At 44.0% G+C, this 21925-nt stretch overlaps 1 protein-coding gene across 1 annotated transcript in view; it reads left to right on the top strand.

Annotated features, from left to right (window-relative positions):
• OCIAD2 (OCIA domain containing 2) overlaps positions 1-17495 on the top strand; it is a 75062-nt gene extending 57567 nt beyond the window's left edge. The window contains exons 4-7 of the mRNA XM_069201494.1: positions 1709-1756; positions 8269-8386; positions 15111-15202; positions 17307-17495. Of these exons, the coding sequence (XP_069057595.1) occupies positions 1709-1756; positions 8269-8386; positions 15111-15192 (248 nt within the window). The 3' untranslated portion in view covers positions 15193-15202; positions 17307-17495. The remainder of the gene's footprint in view (positions 1-1708; positions 1757-8268; positions 8387-15110; positions 15203-17306) is intronic.
• The last annotated feature ends 4430 nt before the right edge of the window (positions 17496-21925 follow it).

The raw sequence follows: 21925 nt of genomic DNA on the forward strand, positions 1-21925 counted from the left end.
CCCAATCCCTCCGGGGAGCGACCCTTGCCTACGGGGTCGCTCCCCTTGCGTGACTGCGCAAAAAAAAAGATCCCCGGTGCCTAGTGGTTTCTGCCTCTTGACCTAAAATCGGCCGATTTGCCCTCATGGGGGGCAGAAATGGTCTAAATACAATTTGCCCATCCAGGGGAGCGACCCTTGCCTAAGGGGTCGCTCCACATCTCTAAAAAAACAAACAAACAAACAAAACAAAAACCACCAAAAAGAAATTTGCCCTGGCGCCTAGAGGTTTCTGCCCCCCCGGGGGCAGATCGCCTAATAACAATAGGCCGATATGCCCCCGGGGGGGCAGAAATGGCCTAAAATAAATTTACTCCCTCCCCCCCCCCACCCCCACCCCCCCACATGAGCGACCCTTGCCTAAGGGGTCACTCCCCTTACGTGAAATTCACGAGAGAAAAAAAAACTCCCTGGTGTCTAGTGGTTTCTGTCCCCTTTGGGGGCAGATTGGCCTCATAAAAATAGGCCAATCTGCCCCCAAGGGGGGCAGAAATGGCCTAAATATAATTTGCCCCCTATGGGAGCAACCCTTGCCCAAGGGGTCGCTCCCCACCTCTAAAACAAAACAAAAACAAACAAAAAAAATGTATCCCTGATGCCTAGAGGTTTCTGCCCCCCGGGGGGGGGAGGGGGTGGGGAGGGCAGAAAAGGCCTTAAAAAAAAATGACCCCCCTGGGAGCAACCCTTGCCCAAGGGGTCGCTCCCTCATGCCAGTTTCCTTTTTAAAATAAAATCCCTGGTGTCTAGTGGGCGTTTTGACAGCCGGATTGCTTGCAATCCGGCTGACAAAACACAGAGAGAGACTTCAAAGGGAAGGAAATAACTTTCCTTCCCTTTGAAGCCTCTCTTGGCCTCCCCCACGTGATCAGAAGAGAAATGCAAAGCATTTATCTTCCGATCGCGCTGGAAGCTGAGCTTCCAGCGCGATGGGAGGAGGCCCTGTGACAAACAGCGCGCACTGACGTCACATGGGGGGTGGTGGGGGGTTGGGGTGGAAGGGGAAGGGCTTCCCCTTCCATCCCTGCCTTGGGGAGGTGGCTAGCGCTCCCTCTGGGCTGTGTGCCCAGGACGTAATGGTTACGTCCTGGGCACAGCAGCACTGTGCTTCAGGACGTAACCATTACGTCCTGGGCACAGAAGGGGTTAGTAAAAGATTTCTGATATCTTCTATGTCAATATAAAATGGAAGCATGACTCATAGGATGTCTGTTGTGTTCTTTTTAAGAGATAGAAACAGTCAAACTGATGCAAAGGTGCTGTTCCTCAGACTGACACCAAGACCTCTGCTTTTCAGTGTTCCTTTTCGTTAACTGTAGATATGTGAGTTTATGTTATAAAGTTGTGAAAAACACTAACATGAGCAACAGGAACTTTATTCAACAGTTTACATAGACCTACAGGTCCACAATTCCTAGCCCGCATAGTGGGAGCAACAGAAGTGCCCCCCACTTTGCTCCATGGTACTCTGCACTCTGAGACGTGAAGGAAGCAGCCCTCCCATTGGTGGCCACTACACACTCGCCTGAGCGAGGATAGTTGAAATAGAGTTTGTGTCCTAGGATGACTCTTTATTGGCTTGCATTAGATTCTTTCTGAGATTGATTTTAAATGAATATTTATGAAATTGATTCTAGTTATAATGTTGCCCACTTGTTTAATTTATTTGCAGGGTTTCTTTCTCGCAACCCAAGGTTTGGATCCCTTCCAAAAGTTGCCTGTAAGTAACATAAACATCATTTGTCTGTTCAGTTGCAGCTTCAGTATAAGCAAATCTGTTTTCAATATCATTTTTTAGGACAGCAGGTTTGTTATTGGAGAGTGTAAATGTGATCTCATACCACTATTTAGTTGTCCTTCAGGTGAAACTTAAATTGTTTAAAAAGTGATGACTTCACCTCAAGTTACAGATGTAAATGCATGGTATTCAGTTTTGTTTTGTATATTCATGATATTTCTCAGATCAATCATGCATCTTAGTAAATTGTTTTGATAGTTGAAAAGTTTCAATCTTATATTTAGCTGTGAGATTATTGCATTTATTCATGAAGTTAATGCATGTGTTTGTATTTTCTGTTTCATTTTTAAGATTATACGGTATGGCCTTTTCAGTCAGTTATTCTGTACTCTGTAATTCTCATTTGGAATTTTACTAGCTCTTGTTGAGCTACATTTGCATCTATATCATGTCATCCTGAAACCTACAGCTGTAAACTGGTGCCAGGGGTTAAAGTCATCCTTCATGAAAACGTTGAAGTTTTGTGACCATTTGTACTGAAGAAAGATACAGGACTGTGGACCTCGTTCAAAGGGTTTAGCCTTTGCAAACCCTCTTATTCACTAAATCAGAGGATTTGGAAATGCTAAGAACATTTTCGAAATGTACTAAGCCCATTTCGTGATTCGGAAAAGGTGTAGGAAACCATGAAGAATCAGCATTTGGAAGGGGGTGTAGGGGCATTCCCTCCAAACACCAATCCCTTATGGTATGTATTAATATTTCACTGTTAAATTCTGGTAGCAAAACATTAGTAGTTTACAACGATCTTAAAGGAGGTGGTAACCCATTCAGATACTAGAAGAAGTCCCCAAAGGACCCTTCCCATTTTTCAAATACAGACGAGCATTTTTAGGAGTAGGCAGTGGTCCATGGGACGAAGCCCCACTCCTTAAAAAGGACTGTAATGTCTTCATTTTCTTTTTTAGACAGAGCTCGTTTTCCTTTTAGGACATTTGGCTGCATAAAAAAAAAAAAATGAAAATTGCATTATTTAAAAGCAATAACAGCCATCCATGGTGACCTGCTGTCCCCAGCAGGCCACCATGCCTGTGATTGTAGCCAGTCATAGTAGGTCACAATTTGCGACCTACCGCATTAATATTTATGAGGTCGGTTGAAATGCAACCCATCACAGTTCTGAATTTTGTGAACTGAATGTTGTGATTGATAAATCCCTCACATGGTGATGGACGTGCACCTCTGCCCTCAGTGCCCCAACTGTAATGATGCCTAGATCCCTAATGCTGATTTTGTTGTCATGGGTGAACACAGATCATACGCATGTGCCATTACATAGGCCTATCTCATGGATTGCAGTCATTTTAGACCAAGAGAGGAGCCCAAAGAACTACCCTCATAGTGCCTTTGTCTGGATTTAAGTAGCACAAGTATGGTGGTGGCAGCTTACCACGCAGTGATCAGGAGGAGTGAACCAGCCTTTTTACCTGTGCCATTTGAGTGAGGCCAAAAGGCTCACTCGTTTAAAGTGCTGCTGCTATGCACTTAACTCTCACTTGACCTACATTGGTTTGGAGTGCAGTGTTGTGCTAGGTGTATGCGTGCCTTTGAATTATACAATACAAAGATGATGTAGTACTGTACTGTTATATGCATGTGCAGGATATATGTGTGCCTGTGAATGGTACAATACATAGTAGATGTAGTGCATGTATGGTATATGCATGTGCGAGATGTACGTGTGCCTGTGAGTGGTACAATACATGGAAGACTTTGAGTTCCATTTTGGGAGGCCCTGGCCTAACTGGAGGAACATGAGGCGGTAGAGGAATCCCCCAGACAGTTTTGTGAGTTGCTGCATTCCTGAGAGCTGTCTGGGACACACTGGAGTGAAAAAATGTATGATGGAACAACTAATGTGAGAACCACGCATGCCTGAACAACGCAGTCGGAACAACAACCGTGTTTTTTCCATGCATGCCTTTACAATGATTTTGTGTGGAACAGCATGCGTGGTTCTAGCATGCCACTCCCCCAACCCTAAAAACATAACTACCTGACCACGCCCTAAAAACACAACTACCCCGACCCCCCCACCCGCCTTAAAAACACAAGTCCACTACCCCCCACCCGCCCTAGAAACACAAGATCCCCAAACCCACATCCGCCCTAAAACCATAAGTACCCCAACCCTCCACCCACCCTAAAAACACAACTACCCCGACCCCCCCACCCACCCTAAAAACACAACTACCCCGACCCCCCCCACTGCCCTAAAAACATAACTACCCGGACCCCCCACCCATCCTAAAAACACAAGTACCCCGACCCCCCCATCCGCCCTAAAAACACAAGTACCCCGACCCCCCCCACCTGCCCCAAAAACATAAATACCCTGACCCCCCACCCGCCTTAAAAACACAAGTACCCTAACCCCCACCCGCCCTAAAAACCCAAGTACCCCAACCCCACACCTGCCCTAAAAACATAACTACCCCGACCCTCCACCTGCCCTAAAAACATAACTACCCTGACCCCTACCACCTGCACCTGCCCTAAAAACACAAGTACCCCAACCCTCCACCCGCCCTAGAAACATAAGTACCCCGACCCCCTCCCCGCCCTAAAAACACAACTACTGCCCCCCATCCGCCCTAAAAACACAAGTACCCCGACTTCTCCCACCCGATCCCCCCACCCCTTAAAAAAAATGGCATCACCCGCCTTAAAAAACATAACTACCCGACCCTGCCTTAAAACACAACTACTCTGCCCCACCCTAAAAACACTAATACCTCACCCCCACTCACCCTAAAAACACCATGCTCTAAAAACACTAACCCACCCCCCCACCTCCCTTAAAAACACTACTTCCCCGACCCCCCACCTGCCCTAAAACCATAACTACCCAACCTCCCACCACCGCCCTAAAAACATAACTACCCCCCACACCTGCCCCTTAAAAAAAATGGTATCACCCACCCTAATAACTCAACTACCCTACCCCGACCATCTACCCTAAAAACACAACTACCCCACACCGCCCTAAAAACAACACTTCTACCCCACCCGCACTAAAAACATAACTACTCCAACCCCTGCACCCCCACCCCGTAAAAAAGAATTGGCACCACCCTCCCTAAAAACACAACTACCCGACCCCTGCCCTAAAAACACAACTAAAACGACCCCCGCCAACCCTAAAAACATTAATACCCCGACCCCCACCTGCCCGAAAAACATAACTACCACGATCACCAGACCGCCCTAAAAATATTACGACCCGTCCTAAAAGCACTACTACCCAGCCCCCACTCACCCTAAAAACATAACTATCCTGACCCCACTACCCGCCCTAAAAACATAACTCCCTCCTTATGCCCTAAAAAACATAACTACCCCACTGCCGCCCCTTAAAAAAAAAAATAGCCCAACTCCCCCAAACCTGCCCCAGCCCCACTTACCTGATTGCGTCCTGTCCCGATGCACTTTCCCTTTTTCTCTGCCTTAACCACTCATGTGCATTGTTCTGCACATGTGTAGTTAAGGCAGATAAAAAGCCCTGCATTGTACCGGCAAGCGTCGTTCCGCTTGCGATGTAAACAACATTGATGTTGTTCTGGACATTTCCTCTGGAGAAAAGGAAGAGCCAGGCTCTTCAGTACACTTGAAAGGGTGCTCTTTGATTCCGTGGGAGATCACTGGAAAGGGGCCTAGTCATATCTTGGAAAGGAGCTGGGCTGATAAGAGAATCATAAAGAATAGGATCGAGGCAATTGGTGTTTGTACGCATACACAACTATAGGTGCCCCTCTCCTTCATCCTAATTATATACTGTATGCTACTTCAACCTAATAATCATTTTGCGGACTCTGTAACTTAATACAGTGTTGTATCATTGAGGAAACGTTCTGTGTTTTGCAATCACCCAATAAAAACATGTTTAAAAAAGAGTGGGGCAGAGGCCCTGGGGTAACTTTTGAATACACATATCACTATGGCCGACATTCAGTTGTGAACCTTTAGTCTCTCCTATGGCCTCTGTTGCGGGGCTACCAGATTTGGAGCTGCTCCTGCTGTGACAGATTGTTTTCTGGAGGATGGTAGGGCAGAGGAATGGGCACTTCAAAAGGAAACATACTCTCCCCTCCCCCCAACATAAATTTCAAAGATTCAGATTCTAAACCACATTTGGTGCCTGGAAAAATGGACTATAAGATGGGGAGCTGAGGCTCCCAAAACTGTGAAGCAGCCAGTGGGGCTGTGCGAGGAGAAGAATCTCTACAAGACTTCTGCCTGTGACCAACACTGAGGGCCAAAGCCAGGTGAAGATTGATGCTGTGCCGATCGGGCCATAGCCTGTGTGCAGAGTTGGGGCGGTGAGGCCGCAGGGGAGGGGCATGAAGTTCAGAGGGGGGCGGACTGGGTTGAAGGCAAGGAGCATAGTCTTGTCAAAACTGTGGTTGCAAGGAGAGAACCACTGTAGTGACCCATGCAGGTTCAAGCCCCGACTGAGGACCAGCACCAGGGGCGTCGCACCCCCCCACCTGAGGGGAAAATCCCAGGAAACTTACCAAAAGCAGAGGGGCATTGAAGAGCTTCCGGGCTGCTGCCTCCGCAGAACCACGTATGAGGAACTCGAGTACAACCGACCACTGCCCCTCCTGGGCCACATGTGAAGAAATTACCGGAAACAGCAGCTTTAACGCCCATGAAGAGAGCATGCTTGAAGACTCCAGTCATTTAGATCCTGCTGATGCAGGCAAGACTGATTTACAGACCAGATGGCCTGGGGGAACTTAACGCCATACAGCACTTTTGCGCTGTAGCACCTTTGACTTTAATAAGAATTGAAGTGAAACTCCTGAGACTCTGACTGCTAGTAGGGATTAACCTGAATGTTGCCTATAGTGAATTGGAAATAACCACTAGCGAGAAGGGAGCTGTATTGCTTGTGAGTGCCATATTCTGCTTTGTGTTAGTATATGAATACTTTTTTTTTTCATAAAAGCAAATATTTGACCGGACAATCTTTTATTTCTACCGGTAAATGTATTTTGACTTGTGAGCCTGTGTTCACCCGCCCCCGTGTCTCCCGCAATCCTCACATCTGTCCCCTACTATTCCACCCACCCCCAGGAGAAGCCTTTGACTGTTCGACCCATGCTACCACTGAGAGTCAACTGCTGAAGGGGTACTTTGCCCAGTTGCTCACGACCCATAGTAGGTCGGATCCAAAAAGATCAGGAGTAAATCCACATGGTTGGGCCTGTAGCCCCTGCTTGCTTTTTGGCCCTCTGAACGGGGTTCTGACAATGACCTATTAATACATAGGTCGGACTGCGAAATACAAATGCATTTAGTAAATGACGGTGCGCAAATTGCAACCACATGAGGCCCCGTATTCTTTGAAACTTTGACATTGACTTACTGAACATTAATATGTATTTACAGGTTGGATTCTTTTCTGTAACAGGTCTAGCATAAATACAAATAAGATATCTATAGACAAGGCCACACTCCAAAATGTTATAACTGTCTGCAGTTAAAATTAGGTTGAATGTTGAAACACTTTACTCAATGGTTATTTCATGCAGACTCTTTTGTTGTTCTTGTGTTTGTTAGTGCTAGATTATGCAACTGGCAGTGTCTCATATGCCAGGAAATATACAAAAAATAAGAAATATACACTTTTTGTTTCACATACCTGTCAGCACCACTGCTTTTTAGGTCTGGCATTAGCCAAGGCATTTTATTTTTAGTAAATGTTATCATACATTTTCTTACAAGTGCTTACCACCAGCCCTTTTCATCCACTGTTCTGTTGTATCACTCACATCGTCCTCCTGCCCACTGCATCAGGTGGCAGTGGGTGAGCCCACTACAGCAGTTGAGCATTCATCCCTTTCACAAGGAGTCCATCCACACACCAAGTAGTTCCATGAAGTGCCAGGGACTACCGTGGTAATGGGCGCTCTATGAGATAAAAAAAAATGTTTGCATTTAGACAATATTTTTTATGAGATAGCTGAGGGCCTGTCAAGTGTTGCAAGAACCATGACAACGCAAGCATTGGTAATGCTCAAAGGCTGTCGGCCAACTGTAGACCTATTGTTTTTGTCAGTGATTTGTTAAAATTAATGTGCTCAAAGACAACATTTTCTCTTGCATGCTTCGGGGATGTTAAGACTCTTTAAGACGAATCAGTGGCAGCCATTTTTATTAAATCATCGTATCCAGGGTTGTTACGGCCTTTTTTAAATTGGTAATGGCATTGAAATTTGTATTTTTTTGATTTCCTTAAAATAATTGACCTTCTGTGTATTTGAGGTACAATCATGATATAGAGTATGCCTTTGGCTGCTTTCGACATTGTCAAATGGACTTGCAATAATTTATGGATATAGGCACCATTTTTAATATTTCTATTTTAATACTAGTTACAGCCACGCGGTTTACAAAGCTACTTAACTTTTTCTTTCTTGTGTTTATAGTGGCCGGTGTCCTTGGATTTGTCATTGGAAAGATATCATACATAGGTGTGTGTCAGAGCAAATTCCACGCCGTAGGCGTGCACCCATTCGGAAAAGAATTCCGCCCACATCATAAACGGTACGGATTACTTGCATCATCAAACAAAAATTGCACTGAGCAACTAATAAACCTCATGCTACTTTTCTGATTCTCACCAAACTCTCTTAGCAACAGTTTCTATCGCTGCCACATGGACCAGGGAGCCTGACTGCTGCAGTAAAATAAACTAAGCACTACACTCGTCCTCGAGACACAATGGAATCCTTGTTTTAACATGTCTAACTCTAATAATTCATTTTCAGTAAGTGAGGCTTTTTATCCGCACAGAATAGAATATATTTATGCATTTAGGCGTTTTGTTCAGTACGAATATGCAACCTATCACTCGCTTTGCAGTGCCCGATTGTCACAGTCTATAGTGATTGTCAATGCATCATTCTGTTGATAGGAGGACTCCAGGGTGTGTGTGTGTGTGTGTTTGAATGCAGCCTTTAGTGTTGAGCAGCTGATTGGCGGTGTTGTATGGCATTTTCTTTTAACCCGGGGAGTGAAAGGCACTTAAGACTGAGGACTAACATAATTATGGGGACTGAGATGGGCTTTCATAGAGGAACACAGAGAATTCCAAAGACGAGTGCCTTCCATATTGATGCTTTTTTCTTCATGCTTGGCATGTCCAAACTTTATTGGTGGGTTGTTCGGGCATTACTAGATCTGGATTTCGTGCGATGCCTTTGTACATAGTAAAGGAGATTTTGGACCTACTGGTTTGCCACTTTGATTCAAAAGAGAGCTTTCATCTATGCTCTGTTTTGTTTTGTTTTCCTGAGCTTCAATAGAATAGGGTGGCATGGTTTGGGATCTATTGCCGTCTCTGTACTTACATGTTGGGCATGCCTATGTTGCAGTATTCAGGGTCAGATAGCATATTGACTGTCGAGAGATCCACTGCATCGTTGAACTGTAATATGCGATGGCCCCTGTTTTCTGGTTCAGTCTAATATGTGTAGCATCAGATACGGATTACTGAATGAGTCGGATGACTATAAGAATGTGCCTTGAGGAAAAAAAGAAAATATTAAACTTAACAAGAGTACATTTGTTAAACTTTGGATACACTCGGAATTTTTCTCTTAAAAAAAGTCCCATGACTCACTCCTCACATAGCCTGCCAGGTGCACTACTGTTGAGTTTTGTGAATAACGAAAAATCTTAAATCTGCTCCCTTTAGGAATAGTACTTGTCCAAGGGTGGGTTTACAATTCCCTTTGTGAATTGGTTCCAGTGTTGCTAATTACCTCGTGAGTCTGTTTATTTTATCTTGCATCACCACTCGATTTAACATTAACAGCACAGGGAGAGGCTAGGGAGGAAGAGAGGAAAGAGATGGGGAGCGGAGAAGACTGAGTAGAGAGTGGGGAAGAAGCCAGATGAATGCCTAGTCTCCCATGTGTCACAGAGTTTGGCCAGTAGAAGTCCCTTACTTGTTAACCAAAGATCACAAAAGGACTCTCAGACCTCCGGCAAGTGCAATAAATATCTAGAAGCAGCTCTTCATGCGAGCATATTTGGACAGTTCGATAAATGGAAATTTCTACACAACACCATCCCAAGTCATTCAGATCATCTGCAGGAACAATGGGAAGAGACGTAGAGAAACTACATGCCATAAGAAAGGTACTGTGTATACATAACTCATGTTGGCTGGCCCAGTGACCTGAAATGAAAGGTCCACTAATGTGTGAAACGTCTTGCGTAACCAGTGCTAGTGCCCCCACATCTTGCAATAGACTTTAGTGGCTGATATGTCCCTACTACCAATTTGCTCACATGGACACCAAAGACATGGAGTGGCAGAAATGGGGACATTGTCGCTTTGCCAAGACCACTGGTGTCAGTAAAAAGGATCAACAAACTCTGAGAAGACAGACGTTTCTCTTTTCACAATGTCAGAGATAGAGAAAGCATTGGAGAATGTCCTAAAATAATTCAGATATTGCCATCTTCCATTTGTACTCTTTCAAACTAGGATCCAAGCAGCTCAGAGAATGTGTTGTGCAAAAGCCTTATTTGAAGACAAGATGTGCGTTCCCGCCGCTGTTATCCTGGATCAAGCCGAGGCCTATCCAAGGCGCATCAGGAAGCCCTAATAAAGTTCAGTTTCACTAACATGTTTACTGGAACAATAGGAGTAAGTGAGATATTTTCCATGTACCTAGAATCAGTGTGCCTAGCTGCATCCAGTGCAACACTACCACGGTGTTTAGTATGAACAAAAAAAAATACCTCTGTGTCCCTCTGGGCTTGGAGTGGAAAATGTAGGCAACCACAAAGTCAGGAATGCCACAGTGAGTCCTGAAATAAATCTCTGCAAGCCCTCGTCCCCGTAGTCACACACATGCTTCTGTGACCCTCTCAAGATAACTTCTATGCAGGCTTTACTAAGCTGTGCCATGCTGTTTTCCCTTTTAGTCTCTTCTTTCCTCACACCGGCCATAACACATTCCTCCAGGGCAGGTTCCTGCAGTTAGAAGAAACCACATTGAGCAGGGGGCTGGTGCACAGTCTTTACAGAAGTCAAGGTGAAGTAAGCCATCTAGCAGAATGCGGTTGATATACCTTCCTTTGGAGGCATTGTCAGGAACAACCAAAGCCTGAGCCTTCATTTACACATACAGTTATAACAGAGTGCATACTTCTGTGCTTTACCACCTTTTCCAGGCTTTCTGGAAGTCTGAGGAGTGGCCAGTAGCCAGTCTGTCCTTTCTTATTGCTAGACCACACCCAGCATAACACAAATTGAGGGTAGAAAGAAAGACAAGCTTGGGCATCATTGCAGAGCCCTGCTGGATGACCGGGAAGTAGATGTATAACCTTCCAACCACCTCAACTTGCTAAAATGTGGCTTCGGTTAATAGTTACCTGCAAGTTGTCACATTCAAAGAGAAGTCACTTAACTTCAGTGGGGACTTAAACACTGTACATGGTCTACCTGTCCCACAGTACTGATGGTCACACTGCATACACATCAAGGACTGCTGAATTACAGAAATGCTACAATATTTAAAAAGTGATGGATGGGATGCTTGAATTAATTTCAGCCACATCACAATACAGGCCAAATCCCAATTATTTTGCACACCATGCCACCTCTGTTTGGACCCAGCTATATTCAAATCAGTCTTGACCCTGCTCCAATGGGAACAGTCCAGCCCAAACTTCCAAGCCAGATCCTCTCAGAACCAGAACACAAGCAATCCAGGACTGGTTTCACCTTGCTTATGGGCTCATCAGCCAGGTGCAGCTTGGTTCCAGTGACACATTGTGCACAGGAACAAGTTCAGGCATACCTGTCCCTCTTAGGGCAACATACTACAGTATTCAAAAATTGATAGATGGAATGCTTGAATTAATCTCAGCCACTGGTAATTACTTGGGCTACATCCCGATCCATTGTTATATTGCACACCATGCCACCTCAGTTTGGACCCAGTTAAATGCAAATCAGTCTTGACCTTGCTTCAGTGGGAACAGTCCAGCCTGAACTGCCAGCCAAGTCCTCCCGGAACCGGAACGCAAGCAACCCAGGATCGGTTTCGCCCTTGTTATGGCTTGGAGAAGGGTCAAGACTGATTTACATAGAGCTGGGTCCAAACTGAGGTGACATGGTGTGCAAAATAACAGAGGATTGGGATGTGGCCCGGGTAATTATCAGTGGCTGAGATTAATTCAAGCATTACATCCATCACTTTTTTGTGTACTTTATGAATAACAGAAATGCAGCTATCTCAACTATACCATTGTCCTGAACTGCAGTCTATCTAACTTTCCCTAGGACTATCTTTGACCCGCCCAGTACACATCTATAACACAGAAGGGCCTCCTTGTAATTACTGACCATCATGCATAGTAGTTATCAATTGATAGATATTACAGTCATAATTAATTGTGTTGCACAGCACTTCAAAGTTGCATAATGTTGCCCCTCTATAAATAAAGTCAAAAAAGGCAAAAGGACTTCTGCATTTCCCAGCTGCAGCTGCATGATGCTTTTTTTGATTCCCTGCTCCTGTCGTAAAGACTCTCGTTAAAGTAATGAGACAGCTGGATTTGGGCAGCAGCACCACCTAATGCAGGGGACTGAGTCTGATTCTGCACCATGTGACAGCTGTCGGCCTAACCCTCCAGGCCAGCTAGCAGCACCTTACTAGTACCCAAGAGTAAAAGGTGATTTGTGGCAGCCCTTCGCATGACATCTGGATTTCTCAGGAAAATCGTGGTGGAATAGATCTTATCCCTTTCCCTCTGTCACATATGTCTCACACTTACAAAGGCAAAACAGAAGCAGGACAAGGTTCAATAAGTTTTAAGAATCAATTGCTTTCTATGTAAAAAGGCATGTATTGCGATTGTAAGGATGATAAAACATAATAAAAGCAAGGCAGTGACAAGGAAAGTGAAACATAGGAAAAGTCCCACCATACTGTCACAACAATGGTTCTAGAACTCCCACCTGCACTATTAGGATTCTAGCATGCAGTGTAAGCCCTAATCTGCCCATCAGCCCCCTCCAAGGGAGAACCCCATCCCTCATGCCAGCGATTGTAGGTAAAGAAGAGGTCTATTTGTCTACTGCAAATCCTCCCACATGGAGGGAGAGACTTTGTCAGGTCTCTGCAGAAACTGCAAAGGAGACGAGCAGCGTATGATGGCAACTGGTTGGAATTGCCCTCTGTAGGGTAGCGGACAGTAAGGTGCTTTATAATAAAACATCTGGTGTTCTGAAAAAACTCCCCTGACGTGACAACACGTATATTTCTGTGTATGAGAGCTGGGGCATGATGGGCACTTTGTGCCGGCAGTGACTCATAACTTTCAGCCTTGAATGAAGCACAGAATGAAAATGCCATGCAGAGAAAAGCATTACAGAATTCCGTGCAAAAAGACAAGCTGATAAAATAATAAAAACATCTCCACTAAAATAAGGCTTTTGCTAAAAAAATAATAAGAATAAAAATGCATGCCTCAGAGTAAAAGGACACAAGCTGCAGGCCTAGGCTAAAATAACGTGCCTGTGTAATAGCTAAAGTAACCTCACAACAGTCCATCCTTAGTTCCTTAATTGCACCCTTCTCATATTGCCATTTGAGCAGTATACAAAATTACTTTCATGCTCGTGCAGTTGGGTAGTTTTGCAGTGGTTAAGTTGCAGTCTCTTACCGGGCCTTTGGAGCCACGTCACAACCTTTAAAAAAACAAGCAAGGAGCATGAAACATGCCTCTCCTGCCTTGTCTTATCCACAGGCATAGCCTGGTCATGGAATTGATAAAATTCCCTTTGACACCACATCCACCCTGATCAGATGCCAGGCCCATGCCTGGCTGAGGCAAGCTGCTGATCCATAATGAACAGCACATCTCCTCCTTTCCTGTATTGTGGAGGAAATTAAATAATAAGAGAGACCCCTTATCTGCAGGCACCAAAAAAAAAAAAAAAAAACATGAGGGGTGGTGTTGGGGGCTTCCTCTATTGTAAGGGCATCTTAAAGTCAAGCCTTATATGGGAGTCGGTAGACCAGTCACATGAAAGTAAGGACATAATTAGGAAAGAAAGGCAAGGAGTAATGTACATTTACAAATCTGAATCAAGGTGAAAAACATTCACATTCTGGTATCTGGTTCAGCCTGAGCCGAGGGGGATGCACAGGGACAGAATAGAATGCCTTTACCCGCTGTTATAAAATGAGCAGATAGTTTATTCTGTTTTACATCCCACTTTTTCTCTTGCATGTCTATAAAAAAACAAGGCAAAACGTTTTTTATATAAAACTAAGAAGTTTTCTCTCAACCCCAAAATACTTATTTCTAAATGGGAATGGGTGTTACAGAATAAAACTACTTATGAGTACATTCATGTTTGTTTTCCAAGATGGTACTTGTACATTAATAACCAGTTGTGCAGCTGTTCGAGACATCAAGTGTGTAAAGTTTCAGTACAACAAAAGCATTATAAAAGCAAACCACTTCATGATGTCTGTGGAGATCCCTACAACTACAAGGGAATGAACCTATTAAAGCTTCATGATCTAGGACCTACTCCTTAATCTAATTGAAGACCAAGGAAAAGTTAGAGGATGTATGTGCAAGAGAGTTCTCGGTTGTTTTAGTCAATTTTATTGAACATTATACAGTGTGCCTTTGATATCTCTCCAAGGGGTTATTGATATCCCCTTCGATATCTACCATGGAGAAGGCATTGTCTGCATGCAGGTAGGGGCAGTACATACCACTCCAAGCCTCCTTTTCCTTGCCTTTGAAAATATGATTAATTGGTGCATAGTTATTTTATGCTTCCAGCATTCTTATCGCACATACCACAGATTTTTGGTACAGTAGCATTTTCTTAGCCGGGGCACACATAATGGGGCTGTGATGCTAGATGACCGGGGTCAAGGTGGCCTGCAGTCACTGTGTTTAGATATAGTACTTGTGTTTGGGTTGTGACAATCTGTCTGACAATTGTATTGCTTCGTAAAGGTTTGTATAAGATGATGGCTTGAATAATGAAGGCACATATGTGGTGCCATTGTTAAATGTTCCCCACCCACCTTCTTCATCTTTAGTGAACCTTGGGGGTGGAGCCAACATTTGCAAGATGTTGCATACAGATCACCCATGTTAACACTTCATGCTGTCCATTCACCTGCCCCTATTGCATCATCAAGATTCACAGTTTTATATAATAATTTATTTAAAATTGAAAACAAACTAACCATCCTTCCGTATGCATGCTTCATTTTAGACACTGTCATCACGTGTGCGAAGAATGCAAATCAAAAAATGCAACAAATGAGAATAAAACCACTCAACCTTCATCGTCTTAAAACCACGCAGGTAAGATGAGCACGAGGGATTATTAACCAGAAAAGAGGATAACTCCATTCTTTGCCTGAATGTGCTGATGAGGATCTTGTCAATTTCTTCATACCCTGCTGCTAAGTCCAGGAGGGGTAAGTAGGCACAAGCCACCCTTTCTCATGGTGAAACTGTGTTGTCAAGAATTGTTAGTCTAGCCTTTTCCGTGCTACACTCAGATCTGAATACGGACTGTAGTTCATTTCGTGAGTTATAATCTTTATTGTATTGTTTAAGTTGAGACGCAGTACAGCTGTACAGGATTTTGACTAAAAAGGGGAAATTCGCTACTTTACAAAAGCTATTTATGCCTTCGGGATTTGCTCCTGGGATTTTAGTGGAGTAGGTGGGCTGGAACCGACCCTCATTCAGTGAAGTGGTGTTGTTGATCAGCCTCTTTTGAGTATTGGGTGGGAAATATGCTGATCTTTGAGATTGTGGCAGTATTGGATCATTATAGAGAGAATTTGGCCTAGTGTTTATTTTAGTTTTAGCGAGTTTGCTTTCACTGATTAGTGAATTGTTCCAGGACACTTTGCTCTTTGGAGCCAGAGCGAGTAGGGTTTCATCCACAGTTGGGTGGGAAGGGGAATGTTCAAGTGTTCATATCCTTGCTGCAAGGAATTCTGAGAGTTGTTTATTCCTTTCATTTGTTTCCTTGATGTCATGAGTGGAGATTAAGTTTAGTATGTAATTTAACAATGACAGAAAGTTGGAAATAACTGGGTTTCAACCATATTCAAACAGCTGTGTTTTCGAACCAAACTGAAGGTTAGTGAAGGAGAGTGGAAAGGCTTTGCAGCTGGGGGCAAGTAAGTTGTACAAGAGTGATGGACAAGATGATTCATGCAAAGACCAGGTGTGTACTTGTGGATGTTCACTAAAACCACTTTGATTTGCTTGGAAGGTAACAAAGCCTTAGTGATGGAGGAACTAACAGATGATTGCTCAGGAATTTCTCTATCATGTGAGCCAAGACTGGCCTTATATTCATAGCTGGTGGGGCAATGGTTAGACTAGTAGATCACACACTGCAAGGACATGAATTCTCTTCTTCAAGAATGTTGAAGAGCCAAGTGCTTAGTCCTCTGCAAAATTTGAATAATCATCCCTCAAGTCTGAGATGTGGTGAATGGACATTTCAGAATGTCGAAAATTTAAATTTAAGGTATTTTCTGTAACTCACGGGTCATATGGCCAGAAAACTCTTGAAGGAGTGTCTTGTGAAGTCTGCATAGAGTCTTACATTGTGCTCTTTCAACAGGAAACAAATGTAATCCTTTGAAAGCCAGCAGGGTGTGATAAAAATGAGTCAGGACGCTCGGTTGTGTGCTCCTTGAAATTTGAAGAGATCCTTTTTGGAAGCCTTTTGTAGGAAGGACTGCAATTGAGTTTGAATATGAGTATAACATCTGCAAAGTGGACTTTGTGGCGTAAATGATGAGCATGGTCTCCTTTTCTGATCGTAGGTGTTTGAATGCACTGGTTGTAGTAGCATGTAATAAAGTTCACTTCAAAGGGCTCACCTAGGCTGCCTGCTAACTGCAGTGACCCAAAGAAATACCTATCGAGCCAGGCCTTAAAATGGGATGGATGAGGTTATCATAATGCCCAGAAGAGTGATCCATAGCTTGAGGTTACCGAGGCACAGCGAGTTCCTCTAATTATAGTCCCTAAACATCATTAAGGGTGCACCGCTTACGTTTCCACCATAAAGCCCTCTTGCAGCTTTAGATATCTCTGGGTGTTGTCTGCATAATGTAATGTTCAGCACTGTGGTATTCCAGCCAGCATGGCTAAGTATATCTTGAAAGACGTTTAGTAAACGGTCTCGAGGTCCACAAAGTTGATGTGGGGTACTTCATAGAAGAAGCGACCAAAATTGTCCTACTTGGACCAGCCAGTGAAAACCATGAGACCATTACCATCGTTCATAGCATCATTGCGTAGAAGTTTGAAACCTTTTGTTTATATTACAACTTTGATATTACTTAATGAAGAGGGAAATGTAACATTGTATTTAGTGAGTTGTCTCTTATAAATCATTACTATTTCTAATGGTTCTTTTATTTTATTTTATCAGGTTAGGACTTTGCTGGAAAAAGGAGCACGAAGAGAAGAACCAGCAGTCCGCTGTAATAATAATCTGTTTGAACGAAAAAAGTATTTTTTTTATTTCTTAATCATGAATAGCACACTTTTAGGAGTTTTTAGACCTAAAATACATTATTATGAAAAATATTATACAATAAAGTTCTCTTTGCAGTATCTAGTGGTGCCTCTTGTCTAACTGCTTTGCACAATCATAATGCAAACCTTCACAATGCCCTCTGGTGCCATTAAAGTTTGTAAACTTCTAGTCAAATGGTAATTCACATAATATATTTGAAAACAGAAAGTATTCATCTGTTCCCCAAACATTTTGATGCCTATTGTGGGGTTGAATCTCTTGGAACGTGTAAATATGTTTGAAAAATAACCATATTTATGCAGTCACGTCGTCAACCTTCTACTCTAGAAGCTAGAGCAGGAGTTAGGAAATTGCATTTGGGCTCTATGGACTGCTAAACTGCGTGCCACTGTAATACTAAATTATGGGCCTCTGAAGGTCTACAGCCAACACCTTATAAAAATCCAAATGAGCAAATCCGCACCAGAGCCGGGGGTAGGGTCCAGTGCTGCAAGATCAGCCACATACAGTGAAGAAGGAGAAAAAGAAATGACAACAGAGATAAAGACAAACAGAAGGAACAAGCTGGAGATAGAAAAAATAAGAAGGAAGTAGTAAGTACTGGGGAAATGAAAGATGGGTGGATCAAAAGGTGAAGGAAAAAAAGAGGGAAAGCAGGGAAGGAAATGTGAAAGCAAGGAAAGAAATGTGAAAGGTAGAAGCAAAGTGGTAACAATGGGAAAGAAAGGATGGGTGGAAGGAAGAAGGATGGGTGAAGTGAAGCAAAATTAAAAGGATGTTAGTGTGAGAGGGATAGAAGAGGCAATAGATGGATGTAAGTGTGAAAGGATTGAAGAATGGATGGGTGAAAAGAGAGATCGGAGAGGGAAAGAACAGACGGGTGAAAGGATGGATGGAAGAGAAAATATGGATGGAAAAGAGAAGGTGTAGACTGCTCAGTTGGCAGTTAGGTGGGAAGATGGTTGGGTTGATCAGTAGTGTGCAGAAGGCTGAACAGATCGATCGACGGATGGAAGAGTGAAGGTTTAATATGTGAGCAGATGAAAGGAGGGATGGCTAGATGGTAGGGGGAGAGATGATATATGAATAGTTGGAATTAAGAATTTAAAGTGTGTACGGTACTTTTCAGAGTGGGTCAGGTTCGCTCACTTTACTTGTTTAGTGCCATTGGACGTATGGTCGCAAGTAGGGGATATTTACATTTTGTTTGCTACTTTCTTGTTTTGAACACTGAAAAATGACATTTTCAATGGTCATTATAGCAAATCAATCCATTATTTGAGATCAGTCATCTTACCCTCTCTCAATGTGTCCTATTAACCCAAGGTGGCAAAACATGGCTCACAAGCAGAAGTGATGGAGAGCCCACTACCTCTAGACACCCAAGCCTCATTAGCTAGCCAAGGCCCTACTCCTACAGATTTTGCCAGGTGCATAACCCTTCATGGAGAGCCTCCTCCATCCAGACACCGAAGCCCCATTAGGTGGCCAAGCACCTAATACTCAGAACCTACGCACTGTACTGGACCCTTTCTACATAGGAGACCTGTTGGACACCATGACTGAGGCGTGTGTAGCCAGGCCCCTACAGGGCACAGCATTTTCTTTGTACAGAAGTCTTTACGAAGAGCCCAGTTGCTGCAGACACCCACGACACATTAGGTGGCCAACCCTTACTGTCGACAGCCTTCAGTCTTTGCCTTGAACCCTTTGCACGTAGGTGACCTCTTGGGTAATTAATGAGACATAGGTGGCCAAGGCCCTACTATGCACAGCCTCCACCTGGTACCTGACCCTTTGTGAGTAATCTCTTGTGCAATCAATGAGGCTCAGTTGGCAAAGCCCCTACAACGCATAGCTTTTGCCTTGTACAGAAGTGTTTATGGAAACCCCACCCCCTCCAGACACTCAAGCCTTACCAGGCGCAGAGTTTGCCTTGTGCATAATTCTTCAGGGAGAGCCTACTTTCTTCAGATACTGAAGCCCCATGAGGTGGCCAGGCACCTTATATGCACATCCTCGACTTTGTACAGGACCATTTGTGAGTGGGCAATCAACGAGGCATGTGTGGTCAACCCCCTTACAAGTCACAGATTTCACCTCCTTCCAGACACCCAAGCCCTTTTTGGTGAACAAGTCCCTACTATGGACAAACTTCACCTTGTACCTGACTCTTTGTGGATAGGTGATGCATAACATACAGCCTTCGCTTTGTACAGAAGTCTTAATGGAGACCCCACTCCCTACTGACATCCAATCCTCATTAGGTGGCCAAGCATTTACTACACACCATCTCTGTCTCATGTATAAATCTTCACAGACAGGCTACTCCCTGCTGACAGCTAAACCACCTTAGGTAGTCATACCTTTACTACGCACAGAGATCACCCTGTACACAACTCTTTATGAAGAGCCCACTCCTTACAGGCATCAAGCAAACTTAGGTGGTCAAGCCCCTACCACATACAGCCTTCAGTCTGTGTACAAGGCTTCATGGAGAGCCCACTCCCTCCAGACACTCAATCCCCACTAGCTGGCCAAGCCCCTGTTAGGCACAGTTTGTCCTGTGCATAAGTCTTGACAGGGAACCTACTCCCTGCAGCCACCCAAGCTCCACAGCCTTCTCCCTGTACTGGATCTATTCTGGGTAGACAACCTCTTGTGTGCAATCAATGAGATGAGCATGTCAAAGCCCCTCCAATGCACAGACTTGGCATTGTACTGAAGTCTTCACGGAGAGCCCCACCCTGATCAAACCCAAGCTCAATTAGGTGGCCAAGCCCCTTGTGAACCATGACATAATCATCACAACGACTGGGTTCATTATTTCTCCATGAGATTTATTAGCCAATGGCTGAATCACACACTCATTCCAATGAATGTCTTTTGTATGGATTTCCTTCTGATTCGTCCACACTTCTGAATTTAAGGCATAGTCCCTAGGCACCATCAGGAGCAACACGGCTCTCAGAAGAAAGATAGGTAAACTGTATTAGGACGCTTTGGCCACTAGCTATTGCAAGTCTCCCAGCCGGTGCTACCGTCACCTTACACACCTTTGGATTTGTATTGCTCACACTCTTGATGATCACCCAAGTGTATATGCAGTTTTACTTGTATCTACCAGTAGGTAGTAAGTCGGTAGGGTATTCATTTTCAACAAATCCGTGAGAGGGCTAGCGATCTCTGAAAATTGGGGAATAAACATTCTGTACTATCCCACAAGTCCTACAAAAGACCGTAGTTCTTTTTTGTAGTACGTCTGTGAATTTGTTGAATTATTGCCACCTTGTCTACCTGGGGTATAATGGTCCCTGCTTGTAATAAAAACCCTCAATACTGATCGTGATCAGTAGCCAGTGTGGTCTTCTTTGGGTTAGCAGTCAGTCCTGCTTGCTCTAGAGCTCCTAAGTTCTCATCCAAATGGAGAATATGTGCCTCTCACTTGGGCTGAAAATGACTATATCATCCAGATAAGCCGCTGCATATGCTTGGTGGAATTTTAAGAGAGAATCCATCAATCTTTAGAAAGTCGCATGTGCTTCATGAAACCAAACGGCAGGTTTTTAAAGTGAGAGAGGCCCAAGAAAGTTGCGAAGGCTGTATTTTCTCGTGCCTCTGGGGCCAATGGAATTTGCCACCGCCTTTCTTTCAATCAGCAGTGGGCATAACACAGGTACTCCAGAGTTTCTGTACTAGCTTATCAATTCTTGGCATGCAGTAAGTGTCAAACTTTGAGATTTTATTCAACTGTCTAAAGTTGATGCAAAATCTAATGCTGCCACCCTCTATTGTCACAAGGACGAGCAGAGAACACCATGTTCTCTGAAGGCTCAATTATATCCAACATTTCTCGTCCAACAGCCACCCTTGTAGCTTCTGGTATGCGATAGGGCCTCTGCTTCACTACCTGTTTTTCTAGCGTGGATATTTCATACTGGAATACATTAGTCCTCCCGGGTTTCCCTGAAAACAGAGTAGGATTGCTGCAGTTGCTGTTTCTGGTCTTCTTGTAATGTGGCACCGACGGAAATAGACCCTTCCGTTTTCCCCTGGGTAGGATGTACAATCTGGTGATGGACCATTACTTGTTGTTTCTCTGGCTGCTGGGTGACTCAGATAGTGTCTCTATACTGGCATAGCCAGTGCATGCGTTTGTTTGCTTTATTGCCCATTGGTTCTCCCAGGTTTAGGATGTCACACATGACAACTTTGCCTCTTCCTTTAGATTTTGAGTGAGTTTTTCACTGTGGTGTTCAACATTTATGAAGAATCGGGTTGTAGGTGTCATACAGGTGAATTCTGAATCTGGAAGACGAACTTCTAATAGGGATACATACTTTCTCTTGTTGACGCGTGTTATGCCCCATTGAGTTTGTCCTCTCATGTGTGCCTTGAATGCTTCCTAAAGTGCTGGCTGTGATTCTGCTTAGCCTCAGTAGTGCATAAATTACCTGTCTGCTTCAATTGTGCCATGTTTTAAATCCCTCATCTGTCAGCCAGGGGGCACT

This window comes from Pleurodeles waltl, chromosome 1_2, assembly GCF_031143425.1.
Source record: "Pleurodeles waltl isolate 20211129_DDA chromosome 1_2, aPleWal1.hap1.20221129, whole genome shotgun sequence".
Classification (NCBI taxonomy): Eukaryota; Metazoa; Chordata; class Amphibia; order Caudata; family Salamandridae; genus Pleurodeles; species Pleurodeles waltl.